General features: G+C 34.2%; 1 protein-coding gene across 2 annotated transcripts; it reads right to left on the bottom strand.

Annotated features, from left to right (window-relative positions):
- Window positions 1-4,459: 4,459 nt before the first annotated feature.
- LOC108331716 (auxilin-related protein 2) lies at window positions 4,460-12,507 on the bottom strand. 2 transcript variants are annotated; one of them, XM_017566602.2, is made up of 9 exons: window positions 11,728-12,507; window positions 11,102-11,310; window positions 10,752-11,005; window positions 10,527-10,641; window positions 10,343-10,437; window positions 9,950-10,015; window positions 9,724-9,813; window positions 5,437-5,613; window positions 4,460-4,992 (listed from the first exon to the last, which is right to left on the bottom strand). In XM_017566602.2, the coding sequence occupies exons 1-9, from the start codon at window positions 12,219-12,221 to the stop codon at window positions 4,954-4,956; spliced, it is 1,539 nt and encodes a 512-aa protein (XP_017422091.1). In that variant the 5' UTR covers window positions 12,222-12,507; the 3' UTR covers window positions 4,460-4,953. The 2 variants fall into 2 exon arrangements, with proteins under 2 accessions (XP_017422091.1, XP_017422090.1); XM_017566601.2 differs by having other exon boundaries at window positions 10,527-10,662; window positions 11,728-12,502.
- Window positions 12,508-13,492: the final 985 nt, after the last annotated feature.

Raw genomic sequence — 13,492 nt, 5'->3', positions numbered from 1 at the left:
TATTAAACAGTTTAAAACTGTAATTTATTTAGAATTTTTTGAGATATTAATGCCAGACTTATACTAAAACTTTTTATTTGCATTATATGAAGATGAATGGAGAGACTTAGAGCACACTTTCCAGGAACGACATGTTCAGGAGGTCAATGTGTTATATGGACAGAGCAGGTTTATCTTGTTCAGTAGCACCTCATGTTATTGTCTCATCACATAACATCATGGAAGATACCTATGACAGCCCATTATTGTACACTACTAAATGTTTAGCTGGGAAGGTAAGAACATATTTTCTTTCATTTTATAAACTGGAACATCAATCACTAGTGTTGAATTGACCTTTAACGTTATTCAATAGACGTTCGTCCACAAAAACACTAACGTAAATAATTGATCGGTGACATATTCATAAATAAGTGGGATTGTAGACGTCCGTTCTGGAGGGGGCCGGACGTCTATAATATTATAGACGTCGGGGCCCCTCTAACGGATGTTTAAAAGGCTGAAACAATCAACTTTCAAATTCTCAGTCGCTTAAACGTCCGTTCTGGGGGGTCGGACGTCTATAATATTATAGACGTCGGGGCCCCTCTAACGGACGTTTAAAAGGCTGAAGCAATCAACTCTTCAACTTCCCTATCAGCCGCTTAAACGTCCATTGGTTTTTCTCTGTTTTGGACCGTTTAAATTTACTTTTAATTCGATTAAATTGTTCTGTGATGAAATATCTTTCATTTGGACCGATTAAAAATCGTTTTCGGTGCGTTTTGATGCAGTTTCTTGCGTGTTCTTGGGTGGCGTTTTTGACTGTTTTTGGCCTACGTTTTAGGTCGTTGATAATTTTTTTGTACGCATGTTATTGGGTTTTGTGTATGCATGTTTTTGACTTTAAGGTCTGCATGTGTTATTGGCTTTTGAATATGCATGTATTAGTTGTGTTATTATAATTTTCATGTTAGATTATAAGTATCAAATCATTGAGTGACCCTTAGTTCCCGTTTGAAATTTAACCCAAACAATTAATCTTTTAATCGTTTGTGTTAAATTTTGAATTGTCCGATATAGACATCCGGCCTGACACAACGGACGTCTGACTAACGTCACCCACAAAGACATCGAATACAGGTCGGACGTCAAAAAATCAAAAGAACAGACGTCTAAAACCCTTTCTGCACTAATGAATGAATGTTTGTTTGGTGAGATTTGCTTTTACTGCAAGAAAACTGATTCTGAGATATACCAGAGGAAAGATAAACACTACAATATATATATATATATATATATATATATATATGAATTATTTTTGCTGTGAATTTCTAAAGATTTATAAGAAATGAATTTTTAGAACATTTTTGTAGATTTAATAAGTTCCATAAATTTTTTGTAAAAAAAGTCTGCACAGTTCAAAGATAACATAATGGGAGCCAGTTTGGTTAACCTTTAATTGTGGCCCATAGAAAAATAAAATAAAATAGAAATCTTCCTGCACCGCTGTCGTAGCTGGACACATTGCACAACGCAGTGCTATGGCTGGTCTAAGTAATCAAATATGTATTATAAATTTTTTCTTATTATATTATAAAGATTTAAATAAGTGTGTTATAAGCAGATATATAAATAATTTTATAGAAGAGAAAAAACAGAAAAACAAAATATAGTAAAGTCAGTTACGAACATGTAACTTACAGCTTTAATTGTTGATTTTGTTCACAATTTTGTTTAAATGCGTCAATTAGGTCCAACTTTTGAAAAGAGTGTCAAATGTGTTTATATTTTGTAAATTTTGTGTCGACGAAGTCTTTTATGTTAAATAGAAACAAACAGAATTAAAAAATTGATGATATGACAGAAGACATTGTTAACGTGTTATTTTGTAGGTATATTTGGGTTAACGTGTTAATGAATGAGTGCAAAAATGAAATTTAGAGATGCACTTGGTATTTTCTGGTTCAAGCCCAAGCCCTCTTTTCTTTCTCTTTAGATTAGAAGCCATTAGTTTCTTTTTTTCTTGTTCAGAAACAAAGTTAGGTCTCTTCTGCACCTTCATTAGCGGTAGCTCTGCCCTCCGCATGACCAACGCCGCCATGCCTCCCTCTGGTAAGCCAAAACTGTCGTCAACGGCACCAATCGTCGCTAGAGACACCACCAACCACTATGGTGTTCCTCCCTTCGTGCATGCGTAAGGTAAGCTTTGACACCGTGAAGCATTGCAAGCGACACCGTTGCTCGCGCCTCCGCCGCTCGTCATCGCAACGACTTGGACTAATGAGGTTGCCGACACCGTTAACGATGCTCTCTTGCAAAAGTCACCGCCGCGGCCAAGCCAGAGTCGTCGCTCCTCCTCACTGGCTAAGACCGCCGTCGCAGACCATTATCTTAGTCTTCTCTCACGTAGAGCCTTCTTCCACCGAACCAACCACCGTGACGATCATCAAGCTTGGCCAAAGATACTGCCACCATCCTTTACGACAGTTCAACCTTTTCTTTTTTTCCTTTTGTGTGTGACAAAGGAGTTCAACTACTTCTATTCGAAGCCGAAAATCTGTCAACGATTACTTTTCTCTTCTTTTTTTTGGTGTTTCTCTACTTTGGTTGGGTTTGAATGTGGAGGTGGTTATATGAGGATGATGGAGATTGGAGTGATGAATGAGGTTGATGAATCTATTTGTGATGATGTTGCTGAGAGCAAGAATGAGTAGTTTTTTTGGAAGAGAAAGTGAAAGAAGATGAAATGATGGAATCAAGACAATGGTGCGTGCAGGGTGAGTTACTTTCCACGTCAACCTCTAATTCACTACAAAAGAACACATTAACACTGTCTTATGCCATATCATCAATCCCGTAACTTCATTTGTTTCTATTTAACGGAAGGACGTCTTATGCCATATCATCAATCCCGTAACTTCATTCCTTTCTATTTAACGAAAGGACGTTTGACACTCTTTTCAAAGATGAAAACCTAATTGACACACTTGAACAAAACTGAAAACAAAATAAACCATTAAATCTAACTTATATAATCAAATTCAGTTTTCAGAAAATTTATAATTATAATATACTAATACCAAATTCAGTTTTCAGAAAATCTATACTAATAATATATGTTAATAATATGCTAATGTCTTCTCATTGGTGATATCCAATTTAATTAGAAGACAAATATCCAAATATCCAACTTGGATATATAATTATCAAAAGCTTATGATAAAAATGTTTAATCAATATATTCACAGTTAATTAGAAGACAAAATAGAAAGAAGGGTTCTCATAAATCATATAATAATTTATCTCGATGTGTTTAGTGTACTCATAAAACAACATAGAACTATAAGCTAAATAAATGAATTGTCAAAATAAACTCTAGGCCTTTTGTAAATATTAACAATATATATATATATATATATATATATATATATATATATATATATATATATATATCAAATACTTAATAATGTCATATTATTATTGTAATTTTTTGTAAGAAAATTATTTAATTAATATTTAGAATCGTATAAAAATTGATATGAAGAAAAGTGTGAGGATACTTATTATCCAATGAAAATGAGTATAAGATAAAAATTTAATATCAATATATAAAATTAAAGGAATTTTTGATTTGAGAATGAGTACGAAGTAATCAAACTCTCCTCCTCCTTGTAGGCCTTGAGAGTACCCTAAAATGTATTTTACTAGTTCTAAGGAAAGTGTCAGATATGGAGTCAACTTCCAGAAATGAAAAAGAAAAAACGAAAGCAAATCCACCAATAGAGCAGTCTGTAGCAACTTGCAATGACATGGTATGTTTTCGGAGGAAGAAAGCATGTACAACAACATTACCTTCAAATGTTGTTTCAAAAGCAAAAAATACTAAACCTATCAGAGACATGGAATTGTTCAATATGTTTGATTTAAGAAAAAGTTCCACTTTTATTTGCTGTGCTCACCCATAACTAATTCAATATTATTTTTTTAATCATATTTTAAGAAGTTCTCCATGTTTTCGGCATCAGCAAAACTATTTATTTACAAGCATGATGCATTGGCTCCATAGACAAATAATACTCAAAATCCTCTCTCATAGGATAAAAATTATCTCATCTAATATGCACTATTTTCAACCCATTATTAATGAAAGTATTAACTGCATTTTCAACTTTAGAATTTTTGTTCTTTTTCTTTCACTTGTTTGCACACTGCTCATTATTTCAGTCTTAACATGGTATCACTTTCTGTCTTAAATGAGCACACTGCATCTTCCAATCTCTGGTCGTGGTTCTTGATCGCATTCTCGTTGGATTGTTAGTCATATTCTAATAATTTCAGATATTTGATTGCTATATTTCAGGCCTGATTATTCTTAAATGGCATCAGTCGATTTTCTCGAATGATAATCAACTGGGTCATAAATAAACAAACCTCAATGATAATGCTTCGGATTTATTCAACTATTAACATTTCAATAAGAGAAACAAAAAATCAGAAACAATCTCATTGATTCAGAAGAAAAAAAGAATATATGAATCGAAACTTTTCTATTCGTACAAAAGAAAGGATACAAGTATATAATTGAATTATCACTCATTCCCACAGAATATCGCGTGCAATTGTGCATATCTAATAACCTAAATATAAGATATATATACCCTTCTGATCACAATCTGGGCAAGGTGGCTGAATTTTAGGGAAGCTTGAGCATTTAAAATTTGTACATTGATCTGAATCCCTCAACATTATTATTACTTACAACAAAGATGTCATAAATCACAGTAGAGCGTTCAACGTCATGGGAGAAAATGAATCTGCTGCCAAATGATGCCACACTATTCATGCAGTTATCTTCAACGGCATAAAAACAAATATATCAGACACCAGCCAGGCAAACCAACAGGCCGATACCGGAACAGTGCAGGTGCTAACACATCTATTGATTTTTGCAAAAACATTTGCAGATGAGATCTAAGAAAGCTCTTCCGCGTTGAACTTGGTCCAACATTCCTGTTTTCATGTCCAGAAGAATAAATGTAAGAAAAAGTATCACTGCTATCATTTTTCAGTAAAAACATGTTTAATTTTCATACAACCGTCAACGTAAAAATGTTTATGATATCAACTAATTAAAAATCACTACAAATGTGACTTCTCAATTATTTACTATTAAAACTAATAATTGTTCTAACATGATATCTATTATTGGATTACAATGTCAGTACATTCTAACTAGGTTATAAAAAATTTAGAAAAATAGATTTGATCAGATATTAATTATTTTATATTGTCAAGGTTTTCAAGATTTCTGGTAGATACGCATAGTTATATTACATCAGGTAGAACTAGCAATTAGATATGGTAAAATCACAATCATGACATTTAGGAGGGGAAAAATGGGTATAGAATTGAAGGTAAAGAATATGATTTCTTCATAACTATTCAACAGCGTACCTTAAGAATGTCAAAAACCTTCTCTGCTATGTATTTCTGCTCCAGGGTAGCACCTTTCTGTTGGACTTTATCTGGGTGAATACATAAAGTTGCTTTTCTATACACCTTTTTAACAGCAGCGGAAGTTATCATATCAGTCAGAGACACTGGCTGCCAACCACATTCTGGCCAAAGAACCTGCATATAAACTCAAAGGTAAGATGGAATCATCCAATAAAACAAATGTCGTGAGTTTGAAGTGAGGGGGGATGTAATATATTAATTTATTAACTATTGACACTAATATAAGACCTAGAAGGGCCTTCACTTAACCAAAGGTCAAATAGTTATTTATATATCTCGTGAAGTTTAATTTTGAAATATGTATTTAAATTTAATTCAAATAGCGCAAGTTTCTAGCCTCTTTACTAAGAATTTTTTATAAACAGATCAGAACAACACATGACCCAAGTTCCGTTTTATGTTGTTCGTTTTAATGATACAAAAGAATTAGACATGAAGTTAGAAAAGAAGAATAATTGTTCCACCAGTGAGAACGGAAAAAATAGTTTGTTCCATTCTGTTTCATATAGTATTTAATCGCTGTGTAATGGTGGTGCTGTGCCCCTGAATAGTGCTATTTAAAGAGTTTGGGGAGGGGACGAGGATTGAGCAACTATTGGAAATCTGAAGGGTCATTTACATGACTCCTTTCCCTTCACATTCATTCAGTCCCAATGTGGAATCCTTGCCTCTATGCAAAGAACCACTACTCCGACATCCTTCCCAACATTCAAATACGTTGCACAGCTGTTACACATCCAATTTCTGGTGTCCCATCTCTGTTCTCACTGGATTTTAGCAGCAGTCTTCATCTCTAATTAAGAGCCATTGATAGATGAAAACCCATATCTTTTTTTTTTGGCCAATTTCCAGTGATTTAATTACTATTCTGGCCTACCCACTACCATTTTGACCTTGCTTATTTCTTTCTTCCAGGAATGTCTTCAACCTCTCTAAAAGTCTGTAGCATTAATGGCTTCATCTACTCGCCCCACATGAAACACCAGGAATCATTGCTTCCAACTTTGCATCAGTTTCTTCCCATCCAATGGTAAAACCCACAGGAAATAACTTCAATATAGACTGGTAATGGAATAGTTTAAAAGGCATAGACACCATAAAGGTTGACATCAACAATAGAAAGGTTTTTACTTGTGGCTTCTATGGAAAGACCATATTTGGTGGTATTATTTGAGCAAAGAGACAAAAAGGGAGTAAGGAAGATTCCTTCCAACTCATAAAATGATGATGAGGATGGCATAGAGGCATATTGGAAGTGGTAAAATACCTGCAAAATCATGCGACCCTGTAGCCACTGCTAACAAAGCCAAAAATATATAGCCATGGATTTATTGCTGTTTAAAATCTAAACCACCAAATTAGGAAAGACTAAGGGAAACCAGCAGAATTGATGCTTGTGACAAGGAAGCAAGAGCAACAACAATTTTAAACATAGAGATTCCTTTGAAAAATGAAAGTTTGTTTTTACGTTACACACTCAAAAAGCTTCAAGTGAACAGTTGATACTATAGGAAATATGGCTCAAAACTAAAGGTTCTAATCTATCACAAGTGTAGATTTTTTTCTCCTTACAAAGGGTATGAGTACATGAAGATTCTATAGAAAAATCAGGACATAGAAAGAGAAAAGCGTAGTAGTTCAACTATGTCTGATGCATGGTGTTTTTACATATCCAGGCAATTTGGTGCACTAATTACAGAAATAGGCAAATTTTAAAAAAATTTGGTTAAGAGTGTTTGGTAACTGGAAGAATACTTAGGTTAAGCTAGAAGTGGTTTGAAAAAGAATAATGCCAAGAGTGGTTCATTAAAAGAGTACTTAAGAGACTAATCAAGAGTGATTAGGAACCTAAAGAATACCCCTATTGTACTCCACAGCATTAATATGCTTAGTGAAACTCAATTAGTTGATAGAGAATTGAACATAATTTGCGTGATTAGATGAATCAATATAAAAATATAATGTGTATTCTCTCTTCTCCCTTATTTATTTAGGTTGCATATTATTTTTATCTATGCTAACTTAGAAAGAGTCTTTTAAAGAACACGTAAAATCGGGAAGTTTTCAATTAAGTTTGTCAATTCTTAAAGCTTCATCGAATGACTAATTGCTTAATATATAAAACCATCGTCTGAATATTCTCTATCAAACAATATTTGCAAAAAGTTCCTAAAAGATTTTAAAAACACAATTAAACCCCTTCTTGTGTGGCACTAATAGATGAAAAGATGACGGAAAGTATATTAAGGTGGTTCTGAAGATGTCAAGAGAAGGGCAAGGAAGGAAACCTTTCGAAGAGTACATAAGATGGTTTTTTACCCCAGTGACGAAGAGCACAAAAAGACAAGAAAAACATCAAAAGAATTGGTCAAGATGGATTGCATTGAATCTTTAGTCTTTTACCAAGCATAACGGTTGTGATTCATGTAACCCACCTCACCTAATGAGATAAAATTGTTGCTGTTGATAAATGCTTAGAGAATTATCTAACTAATGTTTGTGAAGAGTGTTTGATGCATCTATTTATGGGAAGACCACGGAAAAGTTATTTGAGCTAGTATTTGGTAGTCTTCTTGAGGATATTGGAGGACACAAGGCTGTGCAAGTGCATACCAAAAACGGAAATAACTGTTTTAATTGATAAAATTATTCTAAAGTAGTTTCATTTTAACAGTTTTTATTCTTAATTACTTGTAAGTTGTTACTCTCTTTTTTATGAAATTTAGTCTTAGATAAACTATTCCAAGCCAAGAAACGACATTTGTTTGGACTCCTGTGTCCACTGTGTTGATTTTATGTTAGAAGATACTGGAAAGATTGGGTCAACAGGACAACAAACAGGGATTAATTTTATAAGCCTTATTTATAACAACTCATAGGACTTGAACAATACGTGAAAGTTCACAGACAAGTTTGAATTGGTTAGAATAGATATGGAATGCAAAATTTGGCACAACCTTCCATACATTACAAAGGGTAGCATATTAAAAAAATTAAAAAGAAAAACACTTTCGCTTTCAATCAATTAGTTACAAAGTCCAAAATAGCAAAGATGCTAAAGGAAAAAGAACAATCAGCACTGTATTGATGCCTACCTTTTGGAGCAATGTTATTTATACTCTTACGGCTAAGAGGCTCCTTGTGCAAGTTTTTAGGTTTGATAATGAGAAAAAGGCTATAACAGATTATATATCAAGCGATAGATGGAGCCAAATAAGCTATTCAAGATGCATTCAAAGGAAAGGAAGACAAGTATCAGAGGTTTTCACTATTACTTCATCGTCCATAGCATGCAACAAGCTTTTATCTTAATTCCCAATTCTTGAACACCAATCCAATAATAAAAATTGATCCAAAAACTATCAGAGGGTTTTGTATAAATGCATTGGACGGCTGGATGCAAAGAGGATGCAGATAAGACATCAAATGGAGAGCAAGTGGCTTGATTCTCCCTGCTCAGCAACTAATCTTTTAGGGTTCCCCAATTGCTTGGGTACTTATCAAATGGTTAGAGTTTACTAACAGTGTCCCAAAAAGAGCCACCTGCTGAGGATTGAGTTGAAAGACCAATTGATGTGTCATATAGTGCAGCTGTCAGGACATCAACTCTCAATGCTATGATAGACACTTGATATTAAGAGTTTAGACTCACATAGAGAAGGATGAGATATTATGAGATATTTAGTTGAGTACTTAAGTCGCAAGGTATTTCTCCCTTTAACAACTAACCTTTAAGGGAGAGTTCACCAAGTTCTTGGTTGGTTGAGTATGCTTATCAATGGGCAACCTTATAGATGATGATGATGCCTATAAAATGCTTGTGATTAAATTTGAATATTTAGTTGTTCTATGACTTAGAGGTTTCAGGTTGTTCAATTCCTTCATTTGTTGTTATTGATGTGTATTTGTTAACTTTTGATCATTAACTATGAATACGTCAATAAATTAGGGTTTTTTTTTTTCAGCATATGTGTATAAATTTATGTTTAGGATTTAGGGTTTCAAAATAACAGTCAACCCTCTATCTTTCTATAGCATTTTTGGAGCTGGCTACTCCTCGCCACTTCCAACTTTTAAGACTGTGTACTGGCAATACTTAATCACTCTGCTCAAGATATTTCTTCATAATCCTAATCAAATTGCAGCACAAGACAGTTATACTGAAAAGCCAAAAGTAAAACGAATTATTATCAATTGATAGTAATGATTGTAAAAGAGCGTTACATATTGTAGAGTTGACAGCAATGCCCGCATATTGCCTTCTTTCCCTGCAGACCAGCGCCTTATCTGACCATCCGCACTTTCAGCAATTCTCTGACAAATTAAAAATAAAAAGTCAAGCAAAGAAAATTTGAAAAATATATACAGAATAAAATCAAAAGAATTATGGTATTATACAATGATTATCCTTGGAAAAAATTACAATCTAAACCAAAAACAGCTTGCTTACCCGCCTCTCTTCTTGCTCCATCTTAGTTTGAATATCACGCTGGTTCATATCAGCCACTGCTTTTAACTGAAAATGACAGTAGTAAAAACAAATCCAATGAGAATTTATTTCAATAAAACCTAGTCTTAATGTCAAGAATGAACAAGGAAGACCCCGTATGTTCTTTTAAAGAAGCGTATGAAAATAATATCATAACTGGTCACTGTAGACATCATTAGGCTAAAGATCTTCTTCTTTTTTCGTTAGCTAAAGATTTGACTATCAAACCATTCCAGAAAATACATTATCACAAAATATTAAGAAAGAAACTATAAGAAGATGGCGTGTAATTGGCATTGATGAGCTTCCCTTTCCTTATTAATGGAAATAGAGGTAGAATAAAATAACACACACCGCTCGTTCTTGTGTCCTCTGATGACGTCCTAATCTTGCTTTTCGTCTTTCCTCAGTTTCACCTTCAATCTCCTGGAATTCAGATGATGGGGAGCCTACAGAAACAAAAAAATAAATCAATGATATGTTGACCACAAAATAACTTCACTGCAGTAGAAATCACTAAATTTTAAAAAAACCGTACCACCAAAAATCAGTGACAGGTCATCAAAAGAGTTCATTGTGGGAGGTTTCATCTCACTGGCTGGGGATCCTGATGGAACTCTTGGTGACACCTCAGGTTTCCCTTTGCTCTTCGTCTGCTTATTATACACGTGATCCTTAGCAACACATCAGCCATAAAAAATAAAGTGAATACGGTATGAGGGTATTGAAAATCATTCAAGCTCATTATATTCATATCTTTTACCATAGTTGGAGTTCTTGACTTTGGCACACTGCTTGATCGAGAGCCCATGCTGAAGATGGATTCAAGATCATCCACGGGATTTGACTGACTCGCTTTCACATCTGGAACTCTTTTACCATTGTTTATCTTAACTGACGAGTTTGGCTTAGTCTCTGCAGCGTTAACATTGGCCTTTCTACTACTAGCATTAGTCCGTGCCCCACCCATGACAAAACTCTCAAACTCATCTATTGATGATATATTTGACCTATTAACTGCATCAAAAAAGTCACCTAATTCAGCCAGTGGTATATAATAAAAGGAAGGCTATACTGCTAGCCACGAGTGAAGCTCATGCATTTAGAAAGCACCTTTACTCATTGGCCTGGGAGGGGACTTCAGTATTGGGGAGCCTCCTTTTGGCCCTTTAGAATTATTCAACTTAGATTTCTGCCCCAGCGAGTCCAGGAATGATTCTGAAGACGCCGAGCTTGAAGCGGTTTCAAATATCAAAAAGGGATCATCGTGGGACACGGCAGCAGGTTTGTTCGGAGTAACACTTGGCTTATTCATCTCAACACTAAAGAATATAACAAATGACACACATTAAAAGTGAAATACAAAATAAAAGGATTGCATGTCTGAAAAAAAAAAGCTCCGAAATTCAAGTATTAAGTATGAAAAAAGGCGGTTAGAAAGAAGACTACACTAAAGGTGGTCGATCAATCAGAAATTCTCCTATATATTTCAGTCATTGGCAAAGTCGACTTCATATCAATAACATCATGACAGAAGCAAAGCACCGGTTAAGGAATAAAAGTAAAAGTATATTTATTAGGATCCATAAAAGTACACTCCATTGTAATTTTAAAAGATGTTTATGTGATTTCTAATAAAAAACAGTCCTTTTAATTTCTCAAACAAGAAATTGATTAGCAAAATGTTTAAACTATTAATGCTATAAATCTAGAAGGAATTAAAGACAAAGTTTCGCTACCCATTATTGAAAACACCAAAGCCAGAGATGAAATCATCAGAATCAGGTGTTTTGTAGTTTCGACTGTTGGTGTTTGTATTTAATCCACCCATCTTATCTAGCAGATCATCAACGCCGACACTCTTCGCCTGCACCCCACCGAATATGTCATCCACATAAGACGACGTGGAAACCGGCTTATTAGATCCGGCGAATATGGAATCGTAGTCGAACGAAGCGCCATTGGATTTGGCGTTACCGCCGAAGATATCATCGAAATGCTGCGTTTTGCTATCCCTGCTGCTGCTGCTGTTGCTGAAAACTCCGTAATTAAAATTGAAATCAAAAGAGGGACTTTGGGGAGATGGGGATCCGTTTAGGGTGGATTTGGAATTAGAGCGTGTTTGGGAATCCGAGACAGTTGGAGGTCGCTTTGTCGATGCCCTGGCCATTGGAGCGGATTTTCCTTGTGGTTTGAGACCGAACCTTTCGGTCAAAACACCGAACTCATCCATTATTGAATTAGAAGAAAAAGAATGAATGTGGCAATGGAATTGAATTTGGGGTTAGCTGAGAAGAGCTGAAACAGAACAGAATAGACTGGTTAATCGTTACTGTTTGTTTTCTCTGAAGAAAGAAAACCCGCTCAGAGAATTTTTTGGAAAATAAATAAAAAAAGGAAAAGGGTTGAGAGAAGAAAGAAGAAGAAGAAAAATGTGAAGAAAATGAAAATGGGAGAGTGGAAGAGAAAGGAAGACAGAGAAGAAATGTATGAAAACAGGATGTAAGGTTGAGGATGTCGGTTGGATCCTTGTAATTTTGCATCAAAGTGATGACCACGCACAATTCCACGCGCTTCTTTCCGTGTCGTTTTGTCTTTTACCTTTATTACTATTTTAATCACAGTGATGGATGGATCATGGATCCACTTCGACAGAGTACATATACTTTTTTATTTTAAAATATTTGGTTAAATCAACATGTCTTAGTAATTATTTAATGTGTAAATTTTTATTTTTAGAAATAGTCAATATACTTTATATTTGTAAAACTTTTTAACATTGAAAGCGTTTTATAAAATAAGATTAAATATGGTTTTAATTTTAGTTTGAATATAAAATTAAAATTTAGTTTCAAATTTTAGTTTTAAATTGTAAAAATAAATTAATGTAATTGTTTTAATTTAATTATGTTAATTTTTTTTACATGTTAATCACATTTATAATAATATTAAATTATTTATACTTTTTAATATATATTATACAATCCAAAATATAGTATAAATACTATAAAATATTATCACAATTTTCAATAAGATAGATAAGTCGACAAACAAAAATATAAAATTGTTCCGGTATAGGGTCGAGTTACCTAAGTCGTGCACAATTTCCTCCAAGCTCCATCCGATTATAGTCTTGTTCCTCAATTGTAACGTCCCAAAAATATACATCATGCATATATAATAAAGACGTCATCATACATAATATGAGAAAGCAGTCAAGAGTAATATTAAGGATTACAGCCATCCTCAGAATAGTGCGGAAATTACAACAAGGGTAAATAGAATTTCTCCATGAAAAATGGAGAGAAAATAAACTTAGAATACACGCGAGTTTATTCCAAACATTATGAACCACGAAGAGAAACTAGCTAAACTAAGCTGCAGCACTGCTGTCCCCATCAAGAGCTGCTTCCAAAGTATCCTCCTCGCCATCTGCTCTCATCCAAGTGGATGATCATCGCCAAAGAATCAAACCCAAACAGCACACAACACAAACAATGCAAA

This window comes from Vigna angularis, chromosome 4 (assembly GCF_016808095.1).
Source record: "Vigna angularis cultivar LongXiaoDou No.4 chromosome 4, ASM1680809v1, whole genome shotgun sequence".
NCBI classification, from domain to species: Eukaryota; Viridiplantae; Streptophyta; class Magnoliopsida; order Fabales; family Fabaceae; genus Vigna; species Vigna angularis.
Note: the sequence above shows the minus strand (reverse complement) of the source record. Positions and strands in the feature narration are given on the sequence as shown.

What these genes read in the sequence shown, in the direction of transcription:
- LOC108331716 (XM_017566601.2), bottom strand. Translation starts at nt 12,221, where the DNA reads ATGGATGAGTTCGGTGTTTTGACCGAAAGGTTCGGTCTCAAACCACAA. An exon ending in TCCCAGGCCAATGAGTAAAG is followed by an intron (nt 11,006 to 11,101) that starts GTGCTTTCTAAA and finishes TTTTTGATGCAG; the next exon opens with TTAATAGGTCAAATATATCA. An exon ending in AGAGGACACAAGAACGAGCG is followed by an intron (nt 10,016 to 10,342) that starts GTGTGTGTTATT and finishes TGTCATTTTCAG; the next exon opens with TTAAAAGCAGTGGCTGATAT.